This window comes from Borostomias antarcticus (assembly GCF_949987555.1).
Source record: "Borostomias antarcticus genome assembly, chromosome: 1".
Classification (NCBI taxonomy): Eukaryota; Metazoa; Chordata; class Actinopteri; order Stomiiformes; family Stomiidae; genus Borostomias; species Borostomias antarcticus.
The window spans coordinates 32559292-32586478 of record NC_140234.1 but is presented as its reverse complement, the minus strand read 5'-3'; the positions used below and the strand labels follow the sequence as shown (position 1 = coordinate 32586478).

At 46.2% G+C, this 27187-nt stretch overlaps 2 protein-coding genes across 6 annotated transcripts in view; both read left to right on the top strand.

The window, feature by feature from the left end:
- Positions 1–8003, top strand: part of stard13b (StAR related lipid transfer domain containing 13b) — a 34072-nt gene extending 26069 nt beyond the window's left edge. For 3 of the 4 annotated variants that reach the window (XM_084442561.1, XM_084442563.1, XM_084442564.1), the window contains 10 exons: positions 165–1516; positions 1675–1845; positions 1987–2146; positions 2496–2694; positions 4130–4343; positions 4777–4891; positions 5030–5251; positions 5956–6173; positions 6655–6831; positions 6998–8003. In XM_084442561.1, coding sequence (XP_084298687.1) covers positions 165–1516; positions 1675–1845; positions 1987–2146; positions 2496–2694; positions 4130–4343; positions 4777–4891; positions 5030–5251; positions 5956–6173; positions 6655–6831; positions 6998–7115 — 2946 coding nt within the window. In that variant the 3' untranslated portion in view covers positions 7116–8003. The remainder of the gene's footprint in view (positions 1–164; positions 1517–1674; positions 1846–1986; positions 2147–2495; positions 2695–4129; positions 4344–4776; positions 4892–5029; positions 5252–5955; positions 6174–6654; positions 6832–6997) is intronic. The other variant, XM_084442562.1, reaches the window with a different exon arrangement.
- A 3774-nt stretch (positions 8004–11777) lies between these two features.
- Positions 11778–27187, top strand: part of nbeab (neurobeachin b) — a gene marked incomplete at both ends in the record, with an annotated part of 276067 nt that continues 260657 nt past the window's right edge. For both annotated transcript variants that reach the window (XM_084443780.1, XM_084443779.1), the window contains one exon: positions 11778–12044. In XM_084443780.1, coding sequence (XP_084299906.1) covers positions 11778–12044 — 267 coding nt within the window. The remainder of the gene's footprint in view (positions 12045–27187) is intronic.

Sequence of the window (27187 nt, the reverse complement as noted above, 5' to 3'; positions counted from 1 at the left end):
TCTTCCATCACCTCACCAGGGACACGTTATTTAACATTAACGTACTGTCCTCACGTAACTTATTGGTTCTGATGTCTACTTTGCCAGTCTTGATTATGAGTCTTGACAGTTTGAAATGGTGAAACATAGCGATTATCCCCTGTGATCTTCCTGTTGTTGCCCAGAGTGAAGACTCAGATGAAGACGACCTCTTCGCTATCAGTGACAAATGGACCTTTGAGTGGAGCAGCCGGCGCTGGTCCAGACTGCAGGACATCGACTGTCTGTTGGGTCCCCACGTGGACGGCCAGGGGACCCGGGACAGGGACGGCGGCTCAGCTCTGAGGACCACCACCAGCAGCGAGAGCGTCCTGACGGATCTGAGCGAGCCGGAGGTCTCCTCCCTGCACAGCGAGAGCAGCGGCGGCAGCGCCCACCGGGCCCTCAGCACCGAGGACTCTGACTCCGCCGCCATGCCGGACTCCACCTCCCTCACCCTGCCCCACCTCCCCGAGGACATCTCCCACTACAACTCCCTGCCCGCCAACCACGGACGAGCCGGCCGCGCCCGAGCCAAAGACTTCCTGCGCCGCATGGAGACGCTGCGTTCCCGGGGCACGCTGGGAAAGGGGTGCAAGACGCTGGTCATCAGCGCCCCCGTGCTACAGCAGCAGCCGCCGGCCCTGAGGACGCTGCGCTGCGTGGAGATCGTCAACGGGGACGGGGGGGCCCCAGAGCCCCCCGCCGGCCGGGACCCGCCCTCCCAGTCGAGCAGCGAGGCCAGCAGCCACTCCAGCGGCAGCGCCGCCAGCACCCCCAGCCTGCGCGAGCGGAGGCCCCACAAGGACAAGCGCAGCGGCATGTACCTGGAGGACGTGGACATCTTCACCGGCGCCCAGGTGAAGAGGGTGGCCGAGCAGAACCGCAGGAACGAGTTCCGCTCCTACGAGGACCTGGTGGTCCACATCCCCAAAGACCACAAGCCCGGCACTTTCCCCAAAGCGCTGTCTATCGAGAGCCTGTCCCCGACCAACAGGGCGTCCTTCAACTGGCACACGGGCAGCATGCGTCTGGACGCCCCCCAGCCGCCCCAGAGCGCCAAGGAGCCCCGGCCCGTCACCCAGTGCTGCCCCAGGGGCAGCCGCGTCAGTGTGTACGACAACGTCCCCGGCTCTCACCTGTACGCCAGCACCGGGGACCTGATGGACCTGGAGAAGGAGGACCTGTTCCCCCACCTGGACGACATCCTGCAGCACGTCAACGGCCTGCAGCAGATTGTGGACCACTGGTCTAAGAACGTGTTGCCCGCGGGGGAGGCGGGGGGGGCGCCTCTGGGACAAGGGGTGGGGGAGGAGACGGCGGGCCACCATTCGTCCAGTCAGATCACGCTGGACTTTGAGGGGAATTCGGTGCTGGAGGGACAGACCACGCCCAGCGACGGGGACAGGGACGGGGGGTCCCTCAATGAGACGGACGCCACAGGGCTGCGGGAGAGGAGGGACTCTGGCGTTGGGGCGTCCCTCACCAGGCCTAACCGGTGAGACTCAAGTTATCACTGATTATCATTTAGGTGTAGAAAAATATTTTTTTTTCCCATCATTTTTTCATAGATTTTTACATTATGAGCTGAAATTCTTGAAGGTGAAGTTAAGTATTTTCCCCTTTAGAGACTAATGCTTGTTTCCTCTATTCTAGCTTACGATGGCCCAGCTTCCAAATATCCAACCGCCTCAGCCACTCGGTCGCCTCCCTGCAGATCACCAACCAATCAGCAGGCCAGCTGAGTCTGCTGCAGAAGTTCTCTCTGCTGCGCCTCACAGCCATCATGGAGAAGTACTCCATGTCCAACAAGCACGGCTGGACCTGGTGAGTCTCGACAGGCTCGACAGGCATGATTTACCGATCGAGCGCACGTCGCAAATTACCTGAGTTGACTTTTACGGTCTCCGCTCACGCCTCCTTTCAAACGCGTCGATGATTCATCGTGTTCTGTCGCTCCCGTCTCAGGTCGGTGCCGAAGTTCATGAAGAGAATGAAAGTGCCAGACTACAAGGACAAGAATGTGTTTGGCGTGCCGCTGATAGTGCACGTCCAGCGCTCAGGTCAGCCCCTGCCCCTCAGTCTGCAGCAGGCCCTGCGTTACCTGAGGAGCCAGTGTCTGGACCAGGTCAGTCTCTCTGGATGGATTGTTTCTATGTCTTTATGTGGGAACTGAACACATGAGCTGCCCTGCCGCGTTAGGCTGGCCCCAACGCTTCTAGTGTTGAAGTCCCACTTAAAAACACATTTGTTTTCCCTGGGGTTTTAATACTAAGTGTCAGAGTAGCTCTTTTTTATTATCTTTCATTATGCTTCTGTTGTCCTATTATGTTGTTTTTTTGTATTGATTGAAATGGAAAGCACTTTGGTCAACTGTTTTAAATGTGCTCTATAAATAAAGTTGGATTGCATTGGATATGTCCGTTGGGTACAATTAGCACTCTTTATTTACACAGAGCTCTATCTATCCTGTCTAGGTGGGTCTGTTCCGTAAATCGGGGGTGAAGTCTCGTATCCAGGCACTGAGGCAGATGAATGAGAGCTCCCCAGACAACGTGAGCTACGAGGACCAGTCTGCGTACGACATAGCTGACATGGTGAAGCAGTTCTTCAGAGACCTGCCCGAGCCTCTGCTCACCAGCAAGCTAGGGGAGACCTTCCTGCACATCTACCAGTGTAAGAGCTTAAACACACTCCTCGCTCACTCACTCACTCGCTCACTCACTCACTCACTCACTCACTCACTCACTCACTCACTCACTCACTCACTCACTCACTCACTCACTCACTCACTCACTCACTCATTCACAAATACACTCACTCACTCACTCACTCACTCACCCACTCACTCACTCACTCACTCACTCACTCACTCAGTCACAAACGCACTCACTCACTCAGTCACAAACACGATGGCCCAGTCCCAATGTCCACCCTTGCAGACTCGCAGACTTAAGAGCGCGCTACCGCGAAGTCCGCGAGGGCTTAGGGGTGTCCCAATGTCAGCTCGGCAAGTGCGTGAGGGCTCTCCGGCAGCCATTTTGAGCCCTTTATGGCCCCTTCCCGTAAGTCTGCATTTCTGCAGACTTAGCCCAAGGGAATTACCCACAGTTCATAGCGTCGTGAAGTGAAACACGGGGTTACCTGAAGAACAGCCAATAAACAAGCACGGACAGATCAACCAACCGTAACGTTCACGTTACAGAACAAAATATGTTTTCATGTTTTCAGCTGGACTTGCTTATCTGCACAAGTAGCCTTATAATTAATTTGGTTTCATTATTTTTAAGTATGGGTTATTAACCCCATGGGTTTGTATAATGTGATTTGTTTAAAAATATGTAGGCTATGGTTATAATTTACATCGATTTCTGTTGCTCTAAATCATATGATTGCCCAGTTAAAAGCAGTATGACATTAATTACCCATTTCGGTGCAGTGTTCTTTGAATTGAGATTTCCAACATGAATATGGAAAGAGTTGTGAGGTGCAGGAATGTGTATACATAATATATTATCATTCTTAAGTTAATACTTTTGGATTCATCACAAACAAGAATCACAGGCAGTAATGTAGGATCGATGCGATCCTACTAACAAATACTGGGTTGGGTTGATATTTGATCGCAGATGCGATCGCATATGACCACAAAATGAAATGATTTCAAGTTGAACAAATGTTTTGAGGGTAACACAGAGAGTTCTGATAATGTAAAGGGGATTTGACTCAGCCAAAATTAATTTACACGAAGGCCTACAAGAAAAACATGTACAATTTACAAATTGCTTTAAAAAAAGCCCCACGCCCACAATAGTAAGAAATATGTTTTCACGTCAACGTAATGTGATGTCACAAGTGCTGTCCCATTCCTTGTTATACCAATTCGAGCCCTTGCAGCCTCTCACACTCGATCACTTCACCAGGTGACGTCAATAAGTCTGTGAGGGCTCAGGGCTTGAGGGTTTAGGGGGGACATTGGGACTGGGCCACTCACTCACTCACTTAGTCTCTAACCTCACTCACTCACTCACTCACTCACTCACTCACTCACTCACTCACTCACTCACTCACTCACTCACTCACTCACTCACTCTCTCTCCCTTAAATCCAGATGTGCCTAAGGACCAGAGGTTGCAGGCCATCCAGGCAGCCATTATGCTAATGTCAGACGAGAACAGAGAGGTGCTGCAGACGCTACTCTGCTTCCTGAGTGATGTCACTTCCTCTGTAGAGGAGAATCAGATGACCCCCATGAACATCGCTGTGTGTCTGGCCCCATCACTCTTCCACCTAAACATTCTGAAGAAGGACAATCTCTCCCCCAGGTAAGAAAAAAAAACGCTTCTGGACTGTCTATTCATCAGGACAGCGCTCATTAGCTCAGTGTCTCTCTCTTTAATGGACCTCATTCCCTCCTCCTAAATAGGTCTCTATAAATATAGATATTAAACAGGTTATGGAGTTTTCACAGGCCTCGGGGGTTCAGATCACAGTGTTTCTAGGCTGTTTTAAGAATGCTGTAGATTTCCACGGCGCTCTTTAAAAGCGTTGTGTTTTATGAGATCACGCTGTGTACAAACAAAACAAACCTTTCTTATTTAGCCGGCGATTAAATTGCTGCTCCAGAGATCAAAGGGGCAGCATGCAGAGATGTAGGCGGGGAGAGGCGGGACCGAAGGTTTATGAACAGCGTTCAGTCGGACACCTCGTCTGGGGGACCGCGGCGCGTTAATAACGGCATTCTTCCCGAACCCCCAGGGCCATGCAGAAGAAGTACGCCACGGGTCGGCCTGACCAGAAGGACCTGAACGAGAACCTGGCAGCGACGCAAGGCCTCTCTCACATGATCATTGAGTGTAACCATCTCTTTGAGGTGAGAAACTAACTGGTGACAGTGATACAACTGGGATGCAGGATCGTTAGCTAAGGTACAGTTTTGTCATAGTGTGTACTTTGAATCTGCCCACGTCTCACCTTTTGTCCTGCGTTGTCGACCCCCGGTGACCCCCAGATCCCTCACGAGATGGTGACCCAGTCGAGGAACTCGTACGTGGAGGCCGATCTGCACGCTCCCACTATTGGCGAGCTGTGCAAGCAGTCGGAGGACGAGGACGGGACCTACCAGACCCACATGGAGGGCCGGCTGCAGAACCTGCTTAAAGAAGCTAGAGAGAAGTCCAAATACTGGGTGTCCTGTTGCAGCGCTGACAGCACCGAGCTCTACTACAAGAAGGTGGGTCGTCCACATCTCCTAATCGAGGACAAAAAACGCATGTATGGGACATAAGAGACACTCTTTCTTTTATGGCTTTTGTAGGATATTTAACTGCCCCGTACCTTATTCCGCTTCACTTGTGTAATTACATAACACCGCTAAACTGTTACGCCATGTAATGAAATTACAGTTCCTAGAGCATGTTACAGTGTAGTTACTACAGGAAGTGTTATGTTAACGTAACCATTATTTCTCAAAGAAAAAAAAGATCACCTGTCAGTTGCAAAGGCTTAATTCCGACGATAATAATAATAATAATAATAATAATAATAAATTACATTTATATAGCGCCTTTCACGAGACCCAAGGACGCTTTATATAGTCACTGAAAGAGACAAGTCAGACAGACGGCAAACAGACCAGAACAAAACAACACTGAGACTAACTGGCTAACTAGCTAACTAAACTAACTGACTGACTAGTTAACAAACAAACAGACGAACTAACTAACAATCTAACTAACTAGCGAACTGGCTGACTAATTAACTTACTAACTAACTAGCAAGCTAGCTATCTAGCTAACTAACTACCTAACTAACTGCAGACCAAAGGCCTGGGTGAACAGATGGGTTTTGAGGGCCGAAGCAACGACGCAATTTCTCCCCATTACCTAGCTGCGATAAACAAGAAGAGCTAATGTTGTGTGGCCGTGTCCCGCCCAGGTGGGTGATGGGAACCCTCTGAGGCGCTGGCGGGTGTCGGTGGAGGTGGAGGCCCCTCCCTCGGTTGTGCTGAACCGTGTGCTGCGAGAGCGCCACCTGTGGGATGTAGACCTTCTTCAGTGGAAGGTCAGCGAGACGCTGGACAAGCAGACGGAGGTGTTCCAGTACGTCCTCAACCGCATGCCCCCCCACCCCAGCCGCGACTTCCTGGTGCTCAGGTGAGGCGTGCTTTAAGGAAGGACACGTTCTGTACTGCAACATTGTTTATACATCAAATTACATGATGGACCATGGACCACTGTTGAACGTGTATTTCCTTAATATATCTCCAGATCAAGAGCTGCGTTCGAACGGTTTTGAACACAGTTTAGATTAGAAGAATTAATTTGTCTCCCAAGGGAGAAATTTGTCTTGAGCTTACAAGGGTCGTGGCGTAACAGCAACATATACACATAAAATACATAAATAGAACAAAACATTCACAGCAACACATGTACAGTGCCTGCTCCCCCGTACAGTATCACACAGAACTCACAATATGTAATGTATACACATACAAAATAAGTGTCTCATAGATCTATCCATTCAGGAGCTTAAATTCCAGTTAAGGATAGAACACACTGCAATGGAGTAAACATGTGTATCTCCTGGATGTCTTCAGAGTTCATGTGGAAATGTGATGCTCTGTGTGTACTGCAGGTCGTGGAGGACAGACTTGCCTAAAGGCACGTGTTCCCTGGTGAACGTGTCCATCGAGCACGAGGACTGTCCTCCTGTTGGAGGCGTACGGGCCGTGGTTCTGGAGTCCAACTACCTGCTGGAGCCGTGCGGTTCCGGCAAGTCCAGACTCACCCACATCTGCAGGGTGGATCTGAAGTGAGCCGACACACCTGAGACACTGTGACATGCGACTTGCATTATTTTTTTTTATACTGTAAATTGATTTCCTATCTTTGATTAATAGGTAGCATTTGATTTGGTGTGGGCATAGTGCATAAGGACATTAAGCTGACAACCCTGTGTTTCTCTGCCACTATTCCAGAGGGAGAACTCCAGAGTGGTACAACAAGGTGTTTGGTCACCTCTGTGCTGCTGAGGTCGCCCGAATCCGCAACTCCTTCCAACCCCTCAATACCGAAGGCCCAGAGACCAAGATCTGATGCCAGAGACACGCATACATGCTCAGCCGTCAAAGGGGGAACTGAATCCAGAGAGCCAAGGCCAAAAAAGGCTGGCTCCAGCACTAAAGCAGTTTCATGCTAGACTAATCATGTGGAGCTTCTCTGTACTTGCACAATAACAAAAGGAGACCTCTTCTACAGTAGGTGCTGATCCAAATGATCCAAACCCATTAGCATTAGCATTTCAGTAAATATTTGATGTGGATATACAGTATATATAACAATTGTTATTATTATCATGATTAGTATTGTCATAATATGCGATGTCTAGGACATTTAAGCTCTTAAAAGCTTCTGGGAAGCGTGTATTTTATTTGTTTCAAATGTAAAGCTATATATTAGAAATAATGTGCATGTGTCTGTGTATATCTGTGTGAATACATACATGCTTGTATATACTGTAAATGATAAAAAGCTAAATAGGACAAACATTTTGCCTATATTGATTCCTCAATTGTTATTGTTATATGGTACAAAATTGTAAGCTGGTATTACTTTGCTTCAACAGTGCCATTTTGTAATGGGTGTTATTTTATTTTACTTCTGTCTTGTAAGGTTGTGAAAAATTGACTCAGGTTTGACTTGATCTTACCTGCTTTAGGATAATGCTTCATTCAAGCTCTAGTGAAATGTTTTAATTAAACCATAAAAACTGTATGGATTTGTGTTTATGTTTTTGCTGAAGTGAATACATGTAAAACTATAACAAAAAAGTAGACAATACATGTATTATGTATGTACTCACGTCATATTGTATTTATGTTCTATGGCAAATACTGTACGTTTCAGTTAAATTATTCTTACCACAAGATGGCACTAGTTGGCCATTGAATTATTTGTCTCTGACAAGGAAGGGTCAATAAACGACATATCTCCCAAACAACAGACTGCAGCATGCTGTGATTTCAAGTTTATCCAATGAGTTAATTCACACATTGAACAGGCTGTGATTAACACAACAGAGGAAGCGGTTCAAGGGGCATACTGTAGATAACAAGCTATCGCTAATTATTTAGCTATGCGTTCATACAATGTTTCCTGCAATGTCACATAATTAGCACTTCTCAGTTCGTAGTTGGCAAGTCTTTGAGTTTGGATCTGGACGTGCTGATTTTCTTCAGTGATGTTGTTCTCTCTCTTAGCATCTGAATGGAAAAGTCCAATCTCCTGGTCTGACCTCCATTCAACGCTCGTACGATTGTACTGTCAAGGCTCTCATTTGACAAGGAGGGACCAGCCGGCATGACACAGGGGAACACAGTAGAGGAGGTACGAGGTCTGCAGAGGAGAAGCCCTACTGGGGATTTCACAGTGGCTTACATGGCCACCAGTAGATACAGAGCTCAGATGAGGCAACAGAAGAACAGTTTGTAGGAACAGTTCGTGAGAAAAACTAATAGATGCCCTATGCCCAACAGATGAGAAATACATGAATGAATGAATGAATGAATAAATAAATAAAGTTGTTTATAGAATAAATAAGTAGTCTGTTCAAGCGAATGTCACATGAAAAAAACCCATAGTAGCTAGCTATGAAGATACAAGCGCATCCATGTGGCCTGAGTTCTCTTATGCGCTCCCTCACAGCCATTCTGACACAGATCAGCTTCCGGCTGTCAGTCACGGCCATGGATGTAGGTCACGGCAATGACTGACGGAAGCGTTCTTGCCAAGCTGTCAGTGTGAATCTTACTGCGCCATATCCCAGTTGTTCCTGATCATTAATACGATTACTTGTAATTAATTTCCTGTAGTCTGTATGCTAAAACATGCAAATGCAGCAAACTTGCTAAATGTTGTTGACATTTTGTCAGATTAATGTGAGTGTGACGCACAGAAGGCTTGCTTCAACATTACTGATAACCTTTGCCGCAAGGAGCTTTAAGAAAGCCTCTTTGAACAATTCCTCTGGGATGTAGGCCTGAAATACTGTGTCAGCATAATTACATTATTGGGACCAAACTGTAAGTCCAGCTCTCTGAGGGCTTTGAGAGAAAGGATTTCTCACTGGGAGTGTTACTTTACCTCCCAAGGTTATTGTCCAAGGTCAAATTAATATGCCTTTACATTTTATATATAGATACGCATGCATGCACGCACACACACGCACTTATACCTGTTGTTGCTTTAGCTGTTTTGGTTCGGGCCGGGGCCGCCCCGGCTCACCCCCTGCTCCCAGTCTGGACCCTCGTCCCTGCCACGGACCCCTGGTTCGCCCCGGACCCCTGGTCCACTCTGCTCACTCCCGGTCCAGACCCTCGCCCCTGCCCCGGACCCCTGGGTCGTTCTGCTCACCCCCTGCTCCCAGTCCAGACCCTCGCCCCTGCCCCGGACCCCTGGTTTGCCCTGCTCACCCCCTGTTCCCGGCCTGGATTCCTTACCCTGAGCTCCTGTACCCTCCTGGACCCTGAGCACCTCCCCTCCCAGTGGCCCCTGCACTATCCCCAGAGACTATTGTACACTTTGGTCACATTGTCCACATTGTCACTTGGTTTTGTTCTGCCTCCTTGTGTGTTTGGTATTGTGTTCGTTGTCTTGTCTTCTATGTTGGTTTGTGTCCTCCCAGCCCCAGCTCTAGACACCTGTCCCCTCACTAGTCTCTCGTCACTCCAGTCCCTCCTCTCCTGGCCCTCTAGTTCCCCCCTCTAGTTTTCTGCCCAGTCCCTTTCCCTGTCCCAGCCTCGTTCCCTCTTCCCTTCCCTTGTGTCCTTGTTCCTGTGTCCTTGTGTTGGTGTCTTGTTGGAATCCCTCCATGTCCTTGTCTGGGTGATTGTCTGCACCTGTGTCTCGTTATGTCTTGTTGCACACCTGTACGTTGTTCCTTGATTGTTCTCCCAGAGTATATATGCCCTCCTCTTTCCTTTGTTCTCTGTCAGTTCATTGTCAATGTTAGTGTTTCCTCCCGGTGTTCCTGTTTGTTTTTTTGGACATTAAATCCTTTATTTTGAACCTGCGCTGCCTGCCAGGGGCCTCATTTATCATTGAGGTACGCCTTCTTTTACACGGTCTTTTCCGCGATTTCAGGCGTATGCCATTCCCCCCCCCAGCCCGATTTATCAAGCCGAAAGGGCGAAAATTTAGTCGTCTTTCTACGCGCTTATGTAGGACACCTCTCAAGTAGCCGTACCGATTTACACGGTGTTCTACGCCCTTTTTGAACACGGGGAACTGGCGACGCAGGTGGTGCGTCGGTGAATTACAATGTTTGATGGAGAGAATAAGAGCGACAGTTCATGAACGCACAATCATGTAGGCTAATAGCCCAATTCAGCACCAACATATATCGCAATGCAAGATTAGACGTGTCCTCTAACCGGCTCATTAATGGTCCGATATGGATTTGTTCCCCAAACTGAACCTATGCGCTGTCCCAAACCTTTCCGCGCTATATGTCACACACCTAATGCAGGCACTCCGGTAAATCACACGCATTTATTTGGCTGCCAACAGAAAAACATATCAATTGAATAGGGCTACACAATGACATGTTTAATGCATAATCAAGTTAACAGACAAACTCAAAGAAAATGACTGAAATAGTTTCTCCAGACTCTGACGTGGGGTGGGACTCAGAGGAGGGGGAGTCTGCAGTGGTCCTTGACCTGACGGTCGTGCCCCCGCCGGTTGCAGCCTCTACATCCAGCGCCACGACCTCCAGTGCCTCCACCTCCAGCGCACCGGCCTCCACCTCCAGTGCCATCTCCAGCGCCTCCGTCTCCACCGCCCACGCCTCCACCTCCGGCTGCCAGCGTCCCTGCCTCAAGGGTCCCTGAGGGCTGGGCTTCCTCTCAGACGCTGTGCTGGAGGCTCATGACCCTAGAGGCCCAGAGGGACATGGCAGAAGGGATTGTGGCAGTTGTGGGGCAGTTGTGCAGCAGTTGGTGTTGACCGTGTAAAAAAAGGCGTATCTCAATGATAAATGAGGCCCCTGGTGTCTGCTATTGGGTCCTACCTCCACCAGCCACAAACCCTAACATTAGCCTGCATTTAAAATTGATTAAATCTAACGTTTTACCACTTTATTCAAACATTGGAACCTTCAACTTAGTGAGAAATGAAATCAATACATTTGTTAAATTTAATTAAAAACTCGAAAATAATTAAGATTTATTTTAGAATAAAATACATCTTAAATAAAAATTATTTAGAAAATAAAGGTATAACAAGTTTGATTTAGCCTAATCAATTTTAATTTAGTTTCAGTTTGAATAAGCTACTTAAATAAAGGGTGCAGAGCATTTATTTAGGTCGGCAGCATAGTGTCCTCAATATAAACATTAACCTCTCCATCAGCCTGTAGCCTACTGTACCACTGTCCTCCAACTCAGTGCTCTGCAGCTGCAGGGTCGATGAACAGCAGGGGGCGGCAACATGGTGGAAAGTGCAATGGTAACGGAGCACAGCCTACACAGGTTTACCGTTCTCAGTACCGTATGACGTCGATGTAGGCTAAAGCGAATGACACCGACTATTCTATCCTCATAATGCTGTTATGCACGCGCGACAGAGGGCGGATGTAGCTTAACTGTTAAAGGGGTTTGTTTTTGGTCAAGTTCTTACAGATTTTTACTTAATTGTCATGCATTTGTACAGTGACTAACACAGGTGACATCGCGGCCACTGCTTCCGATTTGGGTGGAAATGTCAAGCGAGAGACCGGTGACAATGCCAGGATCGGTGTCGCTTTCGGACAGTCAAACTCCCTCGGGTCGTGGGCTGCAAAGGGCTTCGGGCTCCATAACCGGTGAAATGATGGTGTCTGGCTCGGGCTCAATGGTTCTACCAGCCAGGATGATCAACCCGTCGGTACCGATCCGGAATATCAAGATGAAATTTGCTGTTCTCATCGGTTTGATCCAGGTTGGAGAGGTTAGCAACAGGGATATTGTCGAGACGGTGCTGAATTTGGTAAGTAAATACATCTCTTAAATGTAAAAACATCAAAGCCTAGGCTACCCAAAGATCCACATTCCAGTCTCCTATTGATGATGGATGGATAGTGTTTTCTCTTTGAGGTCTGGCGTCTGACACGTAGATAATTAAACTACCCATAACATTATTGAGTGGGCCATATCTCTCAATAGGATCTGAGAAGTCTGATAGGACACAAGTCGACCGCATTATGTGATCCCAGAGGGACATCATTAACACAAACACACCTAGGATACTTCTCTCACTAGGCTTTATGCTGCCTGGTTTTCTCTCTGATTATGCTGCCTGGTTCTCTCTCTCTCTCTCTCTCTCTCTCTCTATTATTCTGCCTCGATTTCTCTCTCGTCCTCTGTCACTGATTAACGTTACGCTGCCCAGATGTCCAGTGTAGGACTCCTATACCTTATACCTTATAGCCCTATCTGTTGATATCCTACACATCATGGGAAATTCCGCCCGGCTCTTTTAGCTAACCTCAGTTTGTCAACCTTAAATCCAGCACTGTTGACAGCTGCCTTCCCTCTGTTGCGAAATAAGTAACGTGCGTGATTCTGGCCCAATAGTAGGCCTATGTTAATGTGTTCACTCTTGTGTCATGATTAGTCAACTATCGACATCTGGTCCATATTCGGAGACGCGAGGAGCTGCGCGTCACTGACCAGGCAGCACTCCAGACCCGAGCCCATGTCCTTCTGTCACCGGCAGCATGCCTAAAATGTTTAGTCTACCCTCTCATCGTTACGGCACCAGAGATTAATTACGGTCTGTTCTCGCACCGCGGGAAGCTAGTTATGCTGTAGCCTAACGCCCGGCGTGTACAGGCAAGAAAGGGACATCAGCTCCTGACTGACTCTCTGGCACCATGGATGTTGATCTGTCATTTCCATGGGAACTGTGACACCGCACAGCTGACTGTAGTTGAAGTTTAGACTTGTTCAGTCCTCTTTTTCACTATTTTATTTGAAAACACAACTTATATTTTAGCCATGCTGTTTGCTTGAATATGATACATCCCTGTTGATAATCTTCCATCTATTTTTTGTATTGAGCCAAAGTGGTTGTGTCTCATCTGATATTAAGATGTGCTCTTGTGAACATATCAGAGAACAGAATAGCATCTGCCTCCCAAACTAATATAGCCTATTCGACCACAATAACGATCACCACCACAAGAATAAATGAATGTTGGTTCTGATCGTAATAAAGAGTATAGTGGAAACGCAAGTGCTAATCCTTGTTGTGCCTGTTGGGTATGAAAATGGGAGACCAGAGGACCGGAATCCACATTATGAGACTCATCTTCACACTTGAAATGGCGCTTTAGCGTCCTCTCAATGATAGGGGAGAGTGGGTGTTGGATGAAACATTTGAATATCGCTAATTGTGTCACCAGTATGAATAAATCACAGAGTAGCTCTCCGAGAAGACAAAAGCCTGATTAGCTACTGTACCACAGCACAGTTTCTAAATTATGTCATGCGTTTGATACAGGGAAGTGGGTGAGAGAGAGGATGGATAGCAGGTATCTCGATCAATCCAAACCAAAAAGATACAGATTTGTCTTGGCATGTAGCCTGGTCATCATGGGGTTCCCCTTGTCATCAATACTACTGTACAAAACTGAGGATAGCCCCCCCATACATGAGTTTATATCTAAGGTTAGGCTATATCAAATTAGAGGTTATGATATCCTCATTTCAATCACAATCCAATTGACAATCTCCTGTCTCCCGACAACATTATCACACATTACATTACTTGACAGTCATTTAGCAGACTCTTTTATTCAAGGCGACTTACAATAATTGCATTTAATGTAGGAACTCAGTGTACTACTGCTCACCAGAACTCACAGGTGCATCTCTCAAGTGACTAAGCACATAATCTAGTGCTAAAGGCAATGTGCAAGTGTAGCAAATTAAAAATATAGATACAAGGGAATATATTGCATCCACCCACCATTTTGGTCCCTGTATAATGTATTATTGCAGTGAATACAAATTATTTGGTAATGCATAGTCAGTAATAGCATAGTAATTAAATATTTGTTTTATCCAAGTACCAAAATGTTAGGGGGGTTGATGTTAAGCCTGATACTTAGTATAGTTTGTCAATAAAGTTTGACAGTTTTGAAGCTACACTGTAGTATCCCAAGTCTCAGTGGCGATTTTACATTAGGGGCAGGTGGGGCAGTGCCCCACCAGGTGGCGCTGTTGTGCAAGATGCATCTTAGCCTACAACTGTGTTTCGGAAAAATCAAATTTATAATTAATACAAAATAGTGATTCAGTGGTTAAAATAGCATGTATAAATATAATAAACCTGACTGACACTATGTATAGTGCTGTTTTGCAGTAATTCCCTTTGTATGAGTGTGTCACAGACTGCTCTGACTCGGCAGAGGGGCACCGAAGCGTTCTCCCCTACTGTTGCTATAGCGACAATGTGAGCGTGGTCGGGAGTAATGTGAAAAAATATCACGCAGATTTCATTGGGTGGAGGGGCAGAAAAGTCTCTTCCCCTACGAAATCTACCTGGCAACAGGTTTAGCCAGGGAATAATAAAACAACGTTGATCAAAGTTGAACTACTGGGTCATTGTCGATGTCGATCTACGTTAGCCAATGCTGCTAGCTAAAGTTTTGTAGAGATTAAAAGTGTTTTCAGGTGCAACAATGAATAGTGTAGATTATTTGTTGAATGTGCGGTTTAGTACATTGAAACTTGAAGAGAAACTGGAAATAAAACGTTTAGGGCCACACGACCAGAAGAATTGGTGCTGCTCCAGGCTGGAGATAAGGTAACCCGTACCTTCAAACAGGAATGGTTTGAGAAAAATAAGTCGCTAACTGCTAGCACCTCGAAAAGTGCGCTGTTCTGTTTCCCTTGTATTCTTTTTGGTGAAAACTCTGTTTGGGCATCGTCTGGATTCAAAGACATTAAACATCTGTCAGAAAGAACCGCGAAGCATGAAAGCTCTGCGTCCCATCTGAACTGTGCCATGAAGCTGGGTTTACTCGGGCAGCTCAACGTCCAGGCACAACTAGATGATGCGTTTCGCCGTTCCATCGCGGAGCACAACAAACAGACCGAGGAGAATCGGTATGTTCTGGGGAGGCTGATCACTTTTATTAAACTCTGTGGGAAGTGTGAAATGGGTTGCGTGGTCACGACGAGTCAGCGAACTCACTGAACCCAGGCATTTTTCGGTGCATTTTTGAGACGATGTGTGAGGGGGACTAATGTGGACAGTGCGCCTTCACTCTAGTAGACTATTTGGCTGTGATATACAGTTAGTGGAGTACTAATAGGTTATGCGTAGTGCCCAGGTCTGATGGGTGAACACTTGTCACTTTCAGAACCCTGGACCGGGCATGCGCTCTCTAATTAGCCTACTCTGCGTGTGTTAATGTGTTGTTATCTTTGTGTGTTGTAGCCTCTGCTCTGATGTACCTACCGTAGTCTAATTGGCTTTAGTTCTTGTGATGGTGACATAATATAAAACTGCCCCTCCAGAAATGCCATGCTAAAATCGCCACTGCCAAGTCTGTATCCCCACACTGTTAAGGCAATTACTCGCATCAGTTCCATCGATGGCTTGTTTCATTTCACTGCTGGAGCACATTGCATACTGGGCTTCAGAGATCACACTTCACCTTGCATCCAAGAATGTGCTGCTTGAAGAGTTTTGTATTTACAGTAGCCTAGATTTAAAGATAGTAGAGTACATTTTGAGAAATGTTATTTTGAGAGTATCTGAAACTTCTTACCAATCAAAGAGTATCTTTGTTCTTAATTATACCCATTCCCCTTCAATTATTACAGTACATCATAATTATACCCATTGTCCTTCAATGATTACCCAAAACGCAGATAAGAATCACACACATGCAAAAGGAACAGGTAGAACAACAGTCAGTATGAGGATGATGGAGTACCACAGAAGGATTTGTAAAGGTTCTGTAAAGGTTAACTTGATGAGGAATGCACATCATCTGCTCACATGAGCTTGAACACTTTTTTTGTGCGGAGGATACTGAAGATGCTTAAAAAAACTGATGTTACAACAATTCTGTGTGGTGCCACTTTCCCATATCTAAGCTAATTAAAAGGGGTTTTGTCGTTAATCTTTTATGGGTAGTCATGTCTGAGATGAAAGGTGTAATTAAAATGATCTGTCATATTAAAGTTGACGCAGTCTTTCCGTCAAGGGGAAATTAATACACAAATCTGGTGGTGTAACAAGGGTAAGCTGTATAGGCTTTTACTGAGCAATATGACCTGACTGCTCTGTATGAAGGGTCAGTGCCTTTATACATTTCAATTCCAGTTTGTGTCACCACAATAGTAGTAGGGATGCATGGATATGAACATTTTGGCCGATACTGATAACAGATATTAACATTGCTATTATGGCTGATAACCGATATTTACCGATGTCGATATCTGTATAAAAACAAATTTCTATGATAATCAAATGTTATACATACTGAAAAACACAGGTAAACAATGTCTCTATCTCCAAAACATTTGGAAAAGTTGATAAATCATAGATTTATCGTATTGTTTCCTCTCAAAAACAACACACAACAGCATATATCGTCTGTTCACATCGGCCCTTTTTTGCACATTGGACTGATACCGATATATACAAAAATGACTAGCATCGGCCGATACCGATATGATTGCCGATATATTGTGCATCCCTACATAGTAGTTATATATATGAATACCCAAAGAAACCTCACCACAGCAGAAGAATTGTGTTTTGTGTCTTCTATCTTGTTTGTCCAACATGGATGTTACGGTGCAGAACTGGCTCTGAAAAACTTTGATTATGGTCAACATGCATTTACACTCTGCCACAGAAGGTTATCACTCTTTGTGGGCCCTGGCACATTTCCACAAATAATATTCCACATACAGTATGTTTTACTCTAGCCCTCACAAGGTGAGGGATGACTTGATAGATATATCTTTCACCGCCGTGCAGTAACACTGACCTGTCACTGTATGCCAACAATATTAATGTACACAGTCACAGGACATCCTAGCAGCTGCAAAGACAGGCTGATATGGATCATGAGAGCCGAGAGGTCGCTCATTTTCCTTGACTTTTCCTTCATCTGATACCCCTGTGTTCTCTTAAGTGATTTTTTGTGACGGTCTCAGAGATAAGGTGCAGAGCAGGCTGTTGAGTGGTGGTGGCATGTCCAGTGAGGAAGCAGGGCTTGGTTCTCCTCAATAATTTGATAAAAAATGTGAACAAAGAAGTGAGAATGGCTAATATCAACCCTCCAGCCACTGATTTTCATCAGTCAATCAATTTTAGAACACAAGGCCAAAGCCAAACAGTGCAGCATAAAACAAAATGCCACAATCTATGGAAACTTCCTGCCTGGTCTCAGAGGAAGTGAGTTCTTCGCCAGACTAGCTCAGAGAGTCTGTAACCTTGTTCTGCAACTTTCTCCTCTGTGAAAGCCTAGCTCAGGGCTTTTGCTACCTGCTGTGGGAGCGGAGAAGGCTTCTTTCATAACATCTTTAACAATATTTATTTTAAACCTCATAGACAGAGTCTGGCGAAAAAGAAAGGCCTTCATATTTTCTGCATCATCTGCATGGAATAGCCTGCAAAATGAACTTTGGGTCTAGTCACTAAATGAATTTAAAGGCACAGTGAAATCTATAGAAACTGACTATTGATCGTTGTAATTGTTTTACTTGAAATAGGTTTATATCAATCAATCAATCAATCAATCAATCAATCAATCAATCAAAGCTTTATTTGTATAGCGCATTTCATACCCAGAGGCAACACAATGCGCTTTACAGAGAACAAGGGAGGTGGGCAGACATCCCACCCCTACATATTCCAGAGGGAAGCAAAAAAACAGTAATCACCCGGGGGCCAGATAAGTGAGCTGTAAAAATTCTTCCCTGACCCCTCTCAACGAGGCGATCGAGCAAGCTCCTGGAGTATGTTTGTCTACCGGCTAAGAACATTTATAGAGCAATAAATAACATTAAATTACATTTTCAGAGTAAGAGAGGCTAATAACATCATAGGAGAGACATGGCAAACACTGGTGTATGTCTGTGTGTGCGTGAATGTGCCTGGGCCCAGATAGAGGCAGGGGTCAGGGGTAGGATCGGGGTAGGAAAAGGATACGGACCCGGGTTAGGGTGAGGGGAAGGGGATCTGAGCCCAGGACTGGTGTATGTCTGTGTGTGTGTGAGTGTGCCTGGGTCCAGGTAGAGGCAGGGGTCAGGGGTAGGGTGGGGGTAGGAAGAGGATACGGACCCGGGTTAGGGTGAGGGGAAGGGGGTACTGGGCCCAGGCCTAAAGCCGGAAGTGGACTGTTGTATGTCTGTGTGTACGTGTGTGTGTGTTAACTAATTTGCTACGGCATCTGCAGCAGACACAGGGGTATCTATCGGACTCAGGGTGGTCTGCTGGTGACAGTGGGGCATCCACTGGACCTGGTTAGAAGATAGGAGGGAGAGAGAGAGGCACTAGGGAGAGGGGGGGCAGAACAGGGTTAGTAGCACACAGAGCCATATATAGAGCAATACATTACGTCAAACTACATTTTCAGAGCAAGAAAGGCTAAGAGCATCATGGGACAGGTGTGGCAAACACTGATGTGTGTGTGTGCGTGCCTGGGCCCAGATAGAGGCAGGGGTTGGGGTAGGGTGGGCGTAGGGGTAGGAAAAGGATACGGACCCGGGTTAGGGTGAGGGGGAGGGGATCTGGGCCCAGGACTGGTGTATGTCTGTGTGTGTATGAGCGTGAGTGTGAGTGTGCCTGGGTCCAGGTAGAGGCAGGGGTCAGGGGTAAGGTGGGATAGGAAAAGGATACGGACCCGGGTTAGGGTGAGGGGATCCGAGCCCAGGATTGGTGTATGTCTGTGTGTGTGTGAGCGTGAGTGTAGGTGTGCATGGGTCCAGTTAGAGGCAGGGGTAGGGTGGGGGTGGGAAAAGGATACGGACCCGGGTTAGGGTGAGGGGAAAGGGAACTGGGCCCAGGTCCAGGCCTAAGCTGGATGTGGACTGATGTGTGTCTGTGTGTACGTGTGTGTGTTAACTAAGTACTACAACATCCACAGCTGACACAGGGGTATCTATTGTCTGCGGGCGACAGTGGGGCATCTACTGGACCAATGTATACAGAGGATTCACAGGTAGGTTTGAGGCTGCCTTTCTGTGTCTCAAGTTCCTAGCTAGTGATTGTAGGCTAGGTCGAAAAGGTATGTCTTGAGGTCTCGCTTGAAGACCTCCGTTGTTTCGGCCCTACTTAGGCACTCCGGTAGGGTGTTCCAGAGGTTGGGGGCATAGAAACTAAAAGCTGCCTCTCCGTGTTTCTTGGTCCTGGCTTTTGGAACTGTTAAAAGTTCAGTACCTGATGATCTGAGTGGTCTGTTGGGCATGTACTTGACAAGCATGTTTGAAATATATTCTGGTGAGTGATTGTGGAGAAATTTATAGACTAGTAATAGTATTTTAAAGTCTATTCTAGAGTTGACTGGTAACCAGTGTAGTGATTTTAAGGCTGGTGTGATGTGTGCCCTTCTTCTAGTCTTAGTGAGGACTCGTGCTGCAGCATTCTGTATCATTTGTAGCTTAGAGATTGCTTTCTTTGGTAGGCCTGATAGTAGAGCATTGCAGTAGTCCAGCCTGCTTGTGATGAAAGCATGCATTCATCTTTCGGTGTCAGCCTGAGAGAGAAAGGGTTGCACCTTGGCAATGTTCCTTAGGTGGTAAAAAGATGTCTTTGTAATATTCTTGATGTGGTTTTCGAAATTAAGATCTGAGTCAAGTATGACACCTAGGTTTTTAGCCTGGCAATTGGTGTCAATTTCCAGAGTTTTTAAGTGTGCAGCTAGTTTCTCTCTTTCAGCTTTTTCTCCAATGATCAGTATTCTGTTTTGTCCTGGTTTAGTTGGAGGAAATTATGTGACATCCATACATTTATATCTGGAATACACTTGACAAGGCAGTCAACCAAGCTGTAGTTACTGGGTGTTACAGAAATATAGAGTTGGGTATCATCTGCGTAGCTATGGTAGCTAATGTTGTGCCTCCTGATGACACTGCCAAGGGGCAGCATGTACAGGCTGAAGAGTAGAGGTCCTAGGATTGATCCTTGGGGCACCCCACAGGTCATAGGGATCTTTCCTGAGCTATAATCACCGAGGGCGACAAAGAAATCACGACCGGTTAGATAGGTCTTAAGCCAATTTAGGACTGGACCAGAGAGGCCAACCCACTTTTCCAGTCTTTCAATGAGGATTGCATGATCTATAGTATCAAAGGCTGCACTCAGGTCCAGGAGGACGAGAACAGAAAGCTCTTTGGAGTCAGCATTAATTCTGAGGTCATTTACAACTTTGACTAATGCCGTCTCTGTGCTATGGTGGGCACGAAAGCCGGACTGGAAAAGGTCAAGGATACAACTTGTAGCTAGGAAATCATTAATCTGTTTGAAAACAATTTTTTCCAGAATTTTACTCAAAAAGGGAAGGTTAGAGATTGGTCTAAAATTGCTAAAAACTGAAGTGTCTAAGTTGTTTTTCTTCAGTACGGGTCTCACCAGAGCAGTTTCAAGTATTGGTGGGAAGACACCTGTAGATAGGGAGTCATTAACAATGGATAAAATTTCATAGGATACAGAGTCAAAAATAGTTTTGAAAAAATCGGTGGGGATGGGATCCAGCAGGCATGTGGAGGTTTTGAGTTTGGATACTACTTTTCTCAACATTTCTGTGTCAATTAGTGTAAACAGGCTCATATGTCCATTGCATGGAGGGAGAGGATCTGTGAACGGGATGCATGGCCTTTCCTGAGTGATATTCCTCCTAATATTCATAATCTTATCTCTGAAGTAAGCTGCAAATTCCTCACATTTGGAGGTAGAGAGCTGGTTATCAGGTGTTTTTACGGCAGGGTTTATTAGGCTATCAATTGTTGAGAAGAGCACTCTTGAATTATTTCGGTTGATAGATATCAATTTTGAGAAGTGGTCTTTCCTTGCATTTCTTATTGCTTTATTAAAAGCAGAGAGATGTTCTTTGAGAATATTATGGTGGACCTGTAGCTTGGTTTTTCGCCATACACGCTCAGAACTTCTGCAGGTTCTCTTTAGTTGATATGTTTCCTCATTTCGCCATGGAGCTTTATTATTGGTTGTGATCCTTTTCAGTTTAATAGGTGCTACAGAATCCAAAGCTGCCCTTACTCTGGTGTTAAAGGTGGTTGCCAAGTCTTCAATATTTCCTAAGGGCCCCACTTCTGGAGTTGATAAATTGTTTGTGGTCATTATTTCTCTAAAACTATCGGCTACTGCGGAGGTAAGATAACGTTTCTTGATAAAGCGCTCAGTACTACTTTTGACTTTAGGAACCAATGCAGTGAAGAAGATACAGAAATGGTCGGAGAGGGCGAGGTCACTAATAGAGGAAACAGTGATAGTCAGGCCCTTAGTAATAACTAGATCAAGGGTGTGGCCGCGGTTGTGGGTTGGCTCAGAGATATGTTGGGTAAAATCCATGGAGTTTAGGAGGTTGATAAAGTCCCTAGCTTTCGAGTCCGCCTCAGTGTCTACGTGTATGTTGAAATCTCCAATGATGATAATCTTATCATAATTTGTATGGATGATGGACAGGAGTTCTGAAAATTCTGTAGAGAAGGCAGAGCATTGTTTGGGAGGCCTATACACGGTTACTGCCAGAACTGGGGGCTGGCATTTTAGGACAATAGCGTGGTATTCAAAAGAGGCGAAATCATCAAAGGAGATGGTCCTGCAGCTGAGGGCATCTGTAGCTATGGTGGCTGTTCCTCCACCTTTTTTCCCACTTCTGATAGATTGAAAAAAGCTATAGTTAGGAGGAGAGGCTTCAATGAGGGCTGCTGGTCCATTTATATTTAGCCAGGTTTCAGTTAGGAACATACAGTCTAATTTACGTTCACATATAAGATCATTAATGAGAAAAGTTTTGCTTGGTAGGGACCTGACATTTAGAATCGCCATTGAAATAGCTTCCGGAGAAAAGGGCTGGCTCGCCTGTCTAGTAGGCCTGGATAGTATATTCACTGGAACGGATATCAGGTTTTTTATATTAGATCTACCTGACTGTTTGATTATGGTAATAGGGGTGCGGTGGGAGATAATTCGCTGAATGGCATATTCAGGTGGGCAGAATTTGTTTATAGAAATATAAACGTCGCTATGCCAGGTCTCAGTGAGGGGCAGGGAATCAAGGTCTATGGTGATGGGGCGCTGGTGAGATGGAGCTGGTGTAGCCCGACCCGCGGGTACAGAGGTTTATGTTTGGCAGTAGGGTGGTTGAGACGGGTCGGGCTAACCCCACATCAGACACTGGAAGATCTCAGCGTCAGGTCCATATTCATACTGAGCAGACGGGCACCTGACCTACTAGGATGGAGGCCGTCCCTGGCGAAGAGGTCCGAGCGGTTCAAGAAAGTGGTGAAATTATCTATGAAGGGAAGCTTCAACTGGCAGCATTAGCCTTTCAGCCAGATGTGGAGCTGACGGATCCTACTATATTTGGCATCACCATACCGGGGGGAGGAGAAAGGGCCAGAGATGATGCAGGTCTTTCCTGACGCCTGAGCAGTGGAGATCAGGGCCTTGAAATCCTCCTTCAGCCGCTCAGACTGCTGGAGCTTGATGTCATTTGTTCCGACATGGATGATAATGGATGAGGCCAGGGGATAATCTGCGAGGAGTGATGGCACAACAGTCCTGATGTCCGAGACCTTAGCTCCTGGGAAGCAGCAGGTCCGGGCTTTCGGGACCACTACATGGCGCACCATGGATGATCCGATGATGAGCACAGATGGGGGGGCGGGATCAGTGGCGGGCCCACTGGGCTTAGGGGACTTCCTTTGCTGCCTCACACCTGAAGGCCAAGTGGTAGAGGGTGGGGGCCGGGGGTCCCCTCGGTGGACTGGGCTATGCTTAGGCCGGGGAGCAGGCTTATTAGCCTGGCTATTATGCCGCTCACTAACCAGAGAGGTGTGGGTGGGCTGCGGAGTATGGGTATGGTACTGAGTAGGGCAGGGTGTGAAATGAGCCCCAGTAGCAGGGAGCCAGGACGAGGAGCTGATGCTAGTATCCTTGGACATCTTGGATACAGGCTCGGCCAGTAGAGCAAAGCTATTCCTCAGTTGGAGGTTGTCGTCCTCGGAGGGTTGGGAGGGGACCCTGGAGGTTTCCCTTCCTCGTTTCCTCCTAACAGTGGTCCAAGGGGTGGAGCTTAAATGCTTGGGTCCGGCTGTGAGTCTGGGCCAGGATTTCTCACTCAGGGGGAAATCAAAATCCACATTCCCACCCCCGGATGCCGCCGACGGTGGAGCAGTGGGAGGCTGGACGTCGACATCTGGGTCGGGTAGCAGTGAGTCCAGGAGATGTTCGACTTGATGTATAGAGTGTAGAGTAGAGATCCTACCTTCCAACTCTGAGATTTTTTGGCTACGCTGGAGGCAACCGAGCAGTTTGGGGGGAGGGTGTGGAGCCATCGCAAGACTCGTTAAAATAATTGCGGAATTAAAATAAGAGGATAAAACCGCCAATCTATTTGCTAAAAGCGATGCTAGCGGGTAGAGGGAGTGCTATTTACGTAGTAATGCTAACGGGGAGGTAGGGCTACTTACTTAGCCGTGCTAGCAGGGGGAGTGGGGGCTGCTAGCTAGCAGTGCTAGCCGGGAGAGTGGGGCTACTTACCTAGTAGTGCTGGTAATACTCACACGATCTACTGGGAGCAAGGCACGGCCTCCGGTGTGTTGGGTTGGTACTGGAAAGGCAGGGGACGGCTGTCCCCTGTTGGCTAATGGGCTATCCCAGTCAGGAGCTGGTTAGGGCTGGCTAGCCGCGGCTAGCTGCGGCAGCGTAGCTGTTTTGATCTAGACTTGGGGCTCGATGTCCAAGCGTCGGATCCAAAAAATCGAATTATTGTGTACCGCCAATGTTAGTGCGCGGTTTTTAAACGCGGAGATATGGTATACAAGTGAAGAAAACTGGATAAAACAATACACTTTGGGAGAGCTGGCGAGCGCAGCAAACTTAGACTACTTCCGCACTTTATATGGCTTCCCTGCACTTTTTTACTGTATGCCATTTTTGATCTGAACTATTGTTTTTAGTATGAGTACTGTATGAGGCTGTTTGGACTGCCGCCATTCTTGGACAGGTTGCTCTTGAAACGACTCACGCAGGAAGTGAGTCCTTTGTAAACCTAGCCCCGATGTGAACCCAGAGATACGCTGTTGCTCCTCTAATCTGGGGTCACGTATTATATTATATATTCCAGGTGGCGAATTTCAAATCTGACGATCTCACCATGCATTCCTGTAGATGTCTTTTGTCATGTCAGGGCCTTGTCGGGTCGTTTATAGGTGAAATAACCCCTGTTATAACCTATTTTTCACTCGTTTAGGGGTTTTCTGCTTCTTCTTCTACGCTCTACCGGAAATAGCGCGCGCTCTGTGCGATACGTCGCAGTGCTGCCACCAATCGGTGAATGCTGCAGCAGCGTCAAACTATAAAAGGTTATTTTCTTTCCCTTGGGGACAGTAGCATTTTTGAATAGGCCTAAACACTGCAAACAAATAAAACCCCTTTCTGCAGGTGAAAATTTAGGATATAATATTTTTTGACCCGCTGAGAAACTACTTGCCGTTACAACGTTAGATAACGTTGGCAAATTATCAAAATGGAATTTAAATGTAATGTTATTTATTTACCTTCACTTATACATCGAAGTTCTTCTTCGGTTACAAAAGCAGATGCATTTATTTTGCCATCCGACAGGCGTACCAGCATCCTTCCTACGTCTTTAGACACGAAATAGCTTCCTCAATTGCTCCAGCACGCATGCGCACAGCGTGCTGGAGCAACGATTGCGCGCTGTGCGCATGCGTGCTGGAGCAAGTGAGGAAGCTATTTCGTTTCGAAAGACGTTTCTAAAGATCATATTACAGAGGCATGTGAAAAACCACCACAGGCCTATGCTCTATGTAAGCACAACTAGCGCTTCATCAAGACAGATTGATGAAAACAATCGTTTCGCGGCAGAAAATAGATTTTTAGAAACTGCATTCTAAGTGCCCCGACCACCGACATTACATGGATTTACTGGCTCGCGCTGGATTTTAAATTTCTTCTACATGCATCCGAACTACACCAAAGTTATCTCGGTGAGTCAAACGTCTTATAATATGTCGTAAATAAGGTCCAGGTTGTCAAAAACGAGCATTGTCCTTTAAGGACTACACTCTTGCCAAGAAAAAGCGTTTATGGAATGTTCACATTTTGGATAAGGTGAGGATTAGGGTTAGTCATTCTACTCAAGTGCTCCGCTTGAGCCCCGCCCACGAAGACTTTGATTGGTCAGAAAAGAGGGGCCTGTCTGTAGAGCATGCTCACATGTTTCTTCTTCATTGTGCAGACATTTCTTAGGTAAGCTAAAAAAAAAGAGAATTAGGCTGAATTCCATACCAAAAAATCATGGAATTGCATTTTAGAGGTTGACCATTTCCTAGAGGAGGACCCTGAGACTCCATATCTAGTTTTTGCATCCCCGTCCTCTTCAATCATTTGGGTCACTAACCCAGCTGAAGGGTCAGATGAGAAGGTTTCCACAGAGCAATGCAAAGCTGTATAGGTAGGGCTTGGCTTGGATTGGCTGCAACTTTGCTACTTTGTGTAGGTCATATCTGATGCTTGGTGTAATTTCCTAATGACTTGTGGATTTGTCCCTCGCCCTAGTGGAGCTGCATGCTTGCCTGGATTAGTAAGGCCTCTGGCTGACGGCAAAGAGTAAACTGGGTAAGCACAACAACCCTGCCGTGGCTGAAACTAGATTTGGCTTGATGGACTGTATATGGAACTGTGATAAACCGCTGCTTCATTTATTTTTCTCTATTAAGCAATGCCCTGAAAAAAACAAATCCAATGGAAAACAAATCCCCCGTTGCAAGCTGTTTTGTTTTGCCGATTAGGCTTCTCCATATCTGATATTAAGCTTTGATAAAATAACCTTTTAGAGCAGATAAATTGGATTCTTACTTATAGGAAATGTCACATCCTACTATATCCGAAATGTTTCGCAAGCTCTCCCCTGACACATGGGCCTTATACATTTTGGGTAAAACATTCACTTCAAGACACTGTAAACAACCCCCCCTCCTAGAAATAGTTGTCGCTGTCACCAATCACCAGTCTTCACATTATGATGACTTAAGGGGAACCAGGCCAGGTCCAGCCTGGCTTATGTGCGTGGCTGGCTTGTTTCTGTTCAGGACTGGTAGGACAGAAGCTAGTCATGCCACTGAAATACCTGTGAATTGAAATGATATGAAATAATGTCTGATAAATTAGGATAGGTCTTGTCGCCTGGACACATCAGTTCCAAAATGTAAACAACAGCGTTTGTTTATCTACATATACAGATGTGGGAACATAAGAATGTAACTTGACCCGCGGTATTCTAACAGGCGCTTTACGGCATTCTGCACCACCGCTCGCCTGCCCATAGGGGCGCAGTAATACCACTCATTGACCCATTGCTGTAGCTCATCTCGCACATTAGATGAGCCTACCGTTCTCAAACTCCTTGTTCTCTGTCTGGTTGTAATTTAATTATTACGAACAAAGCCTATCTATTTATAGTTTCTATCTCTGTAAATGTCGCCGGGTCTATATCTGTTAACTGTCGGGACAAGTAGAAGTTTAATACATTAGGCTGACTGAGTGTTCTCATATGGAACATGGCATCAGGACAAGTAAGATGGCTAACGGAGATGACCAGAGATGTGTTTGAAATGGTTCACTCACTCCCTATTCCCTATTACCATGGATGTATTGAGTGCGACTCATAGTGAACTACATGGGGAATGATTTAACAGTTTTGGGACACATGGAATGTAACTGCGTAAGATATTCATGACTCAAACAAGCAGACGCGCCGATCACTGATGGCAGCAGGTTGAAATATCAGGTAGTATTCAGGTTCCATGAATGATAAATCCCATATAAATGGTTGGAATTCTAATGATGTGCAAGTGTGATTTTGTCAACTTTAGTGCTGTCTGCTAATAGCA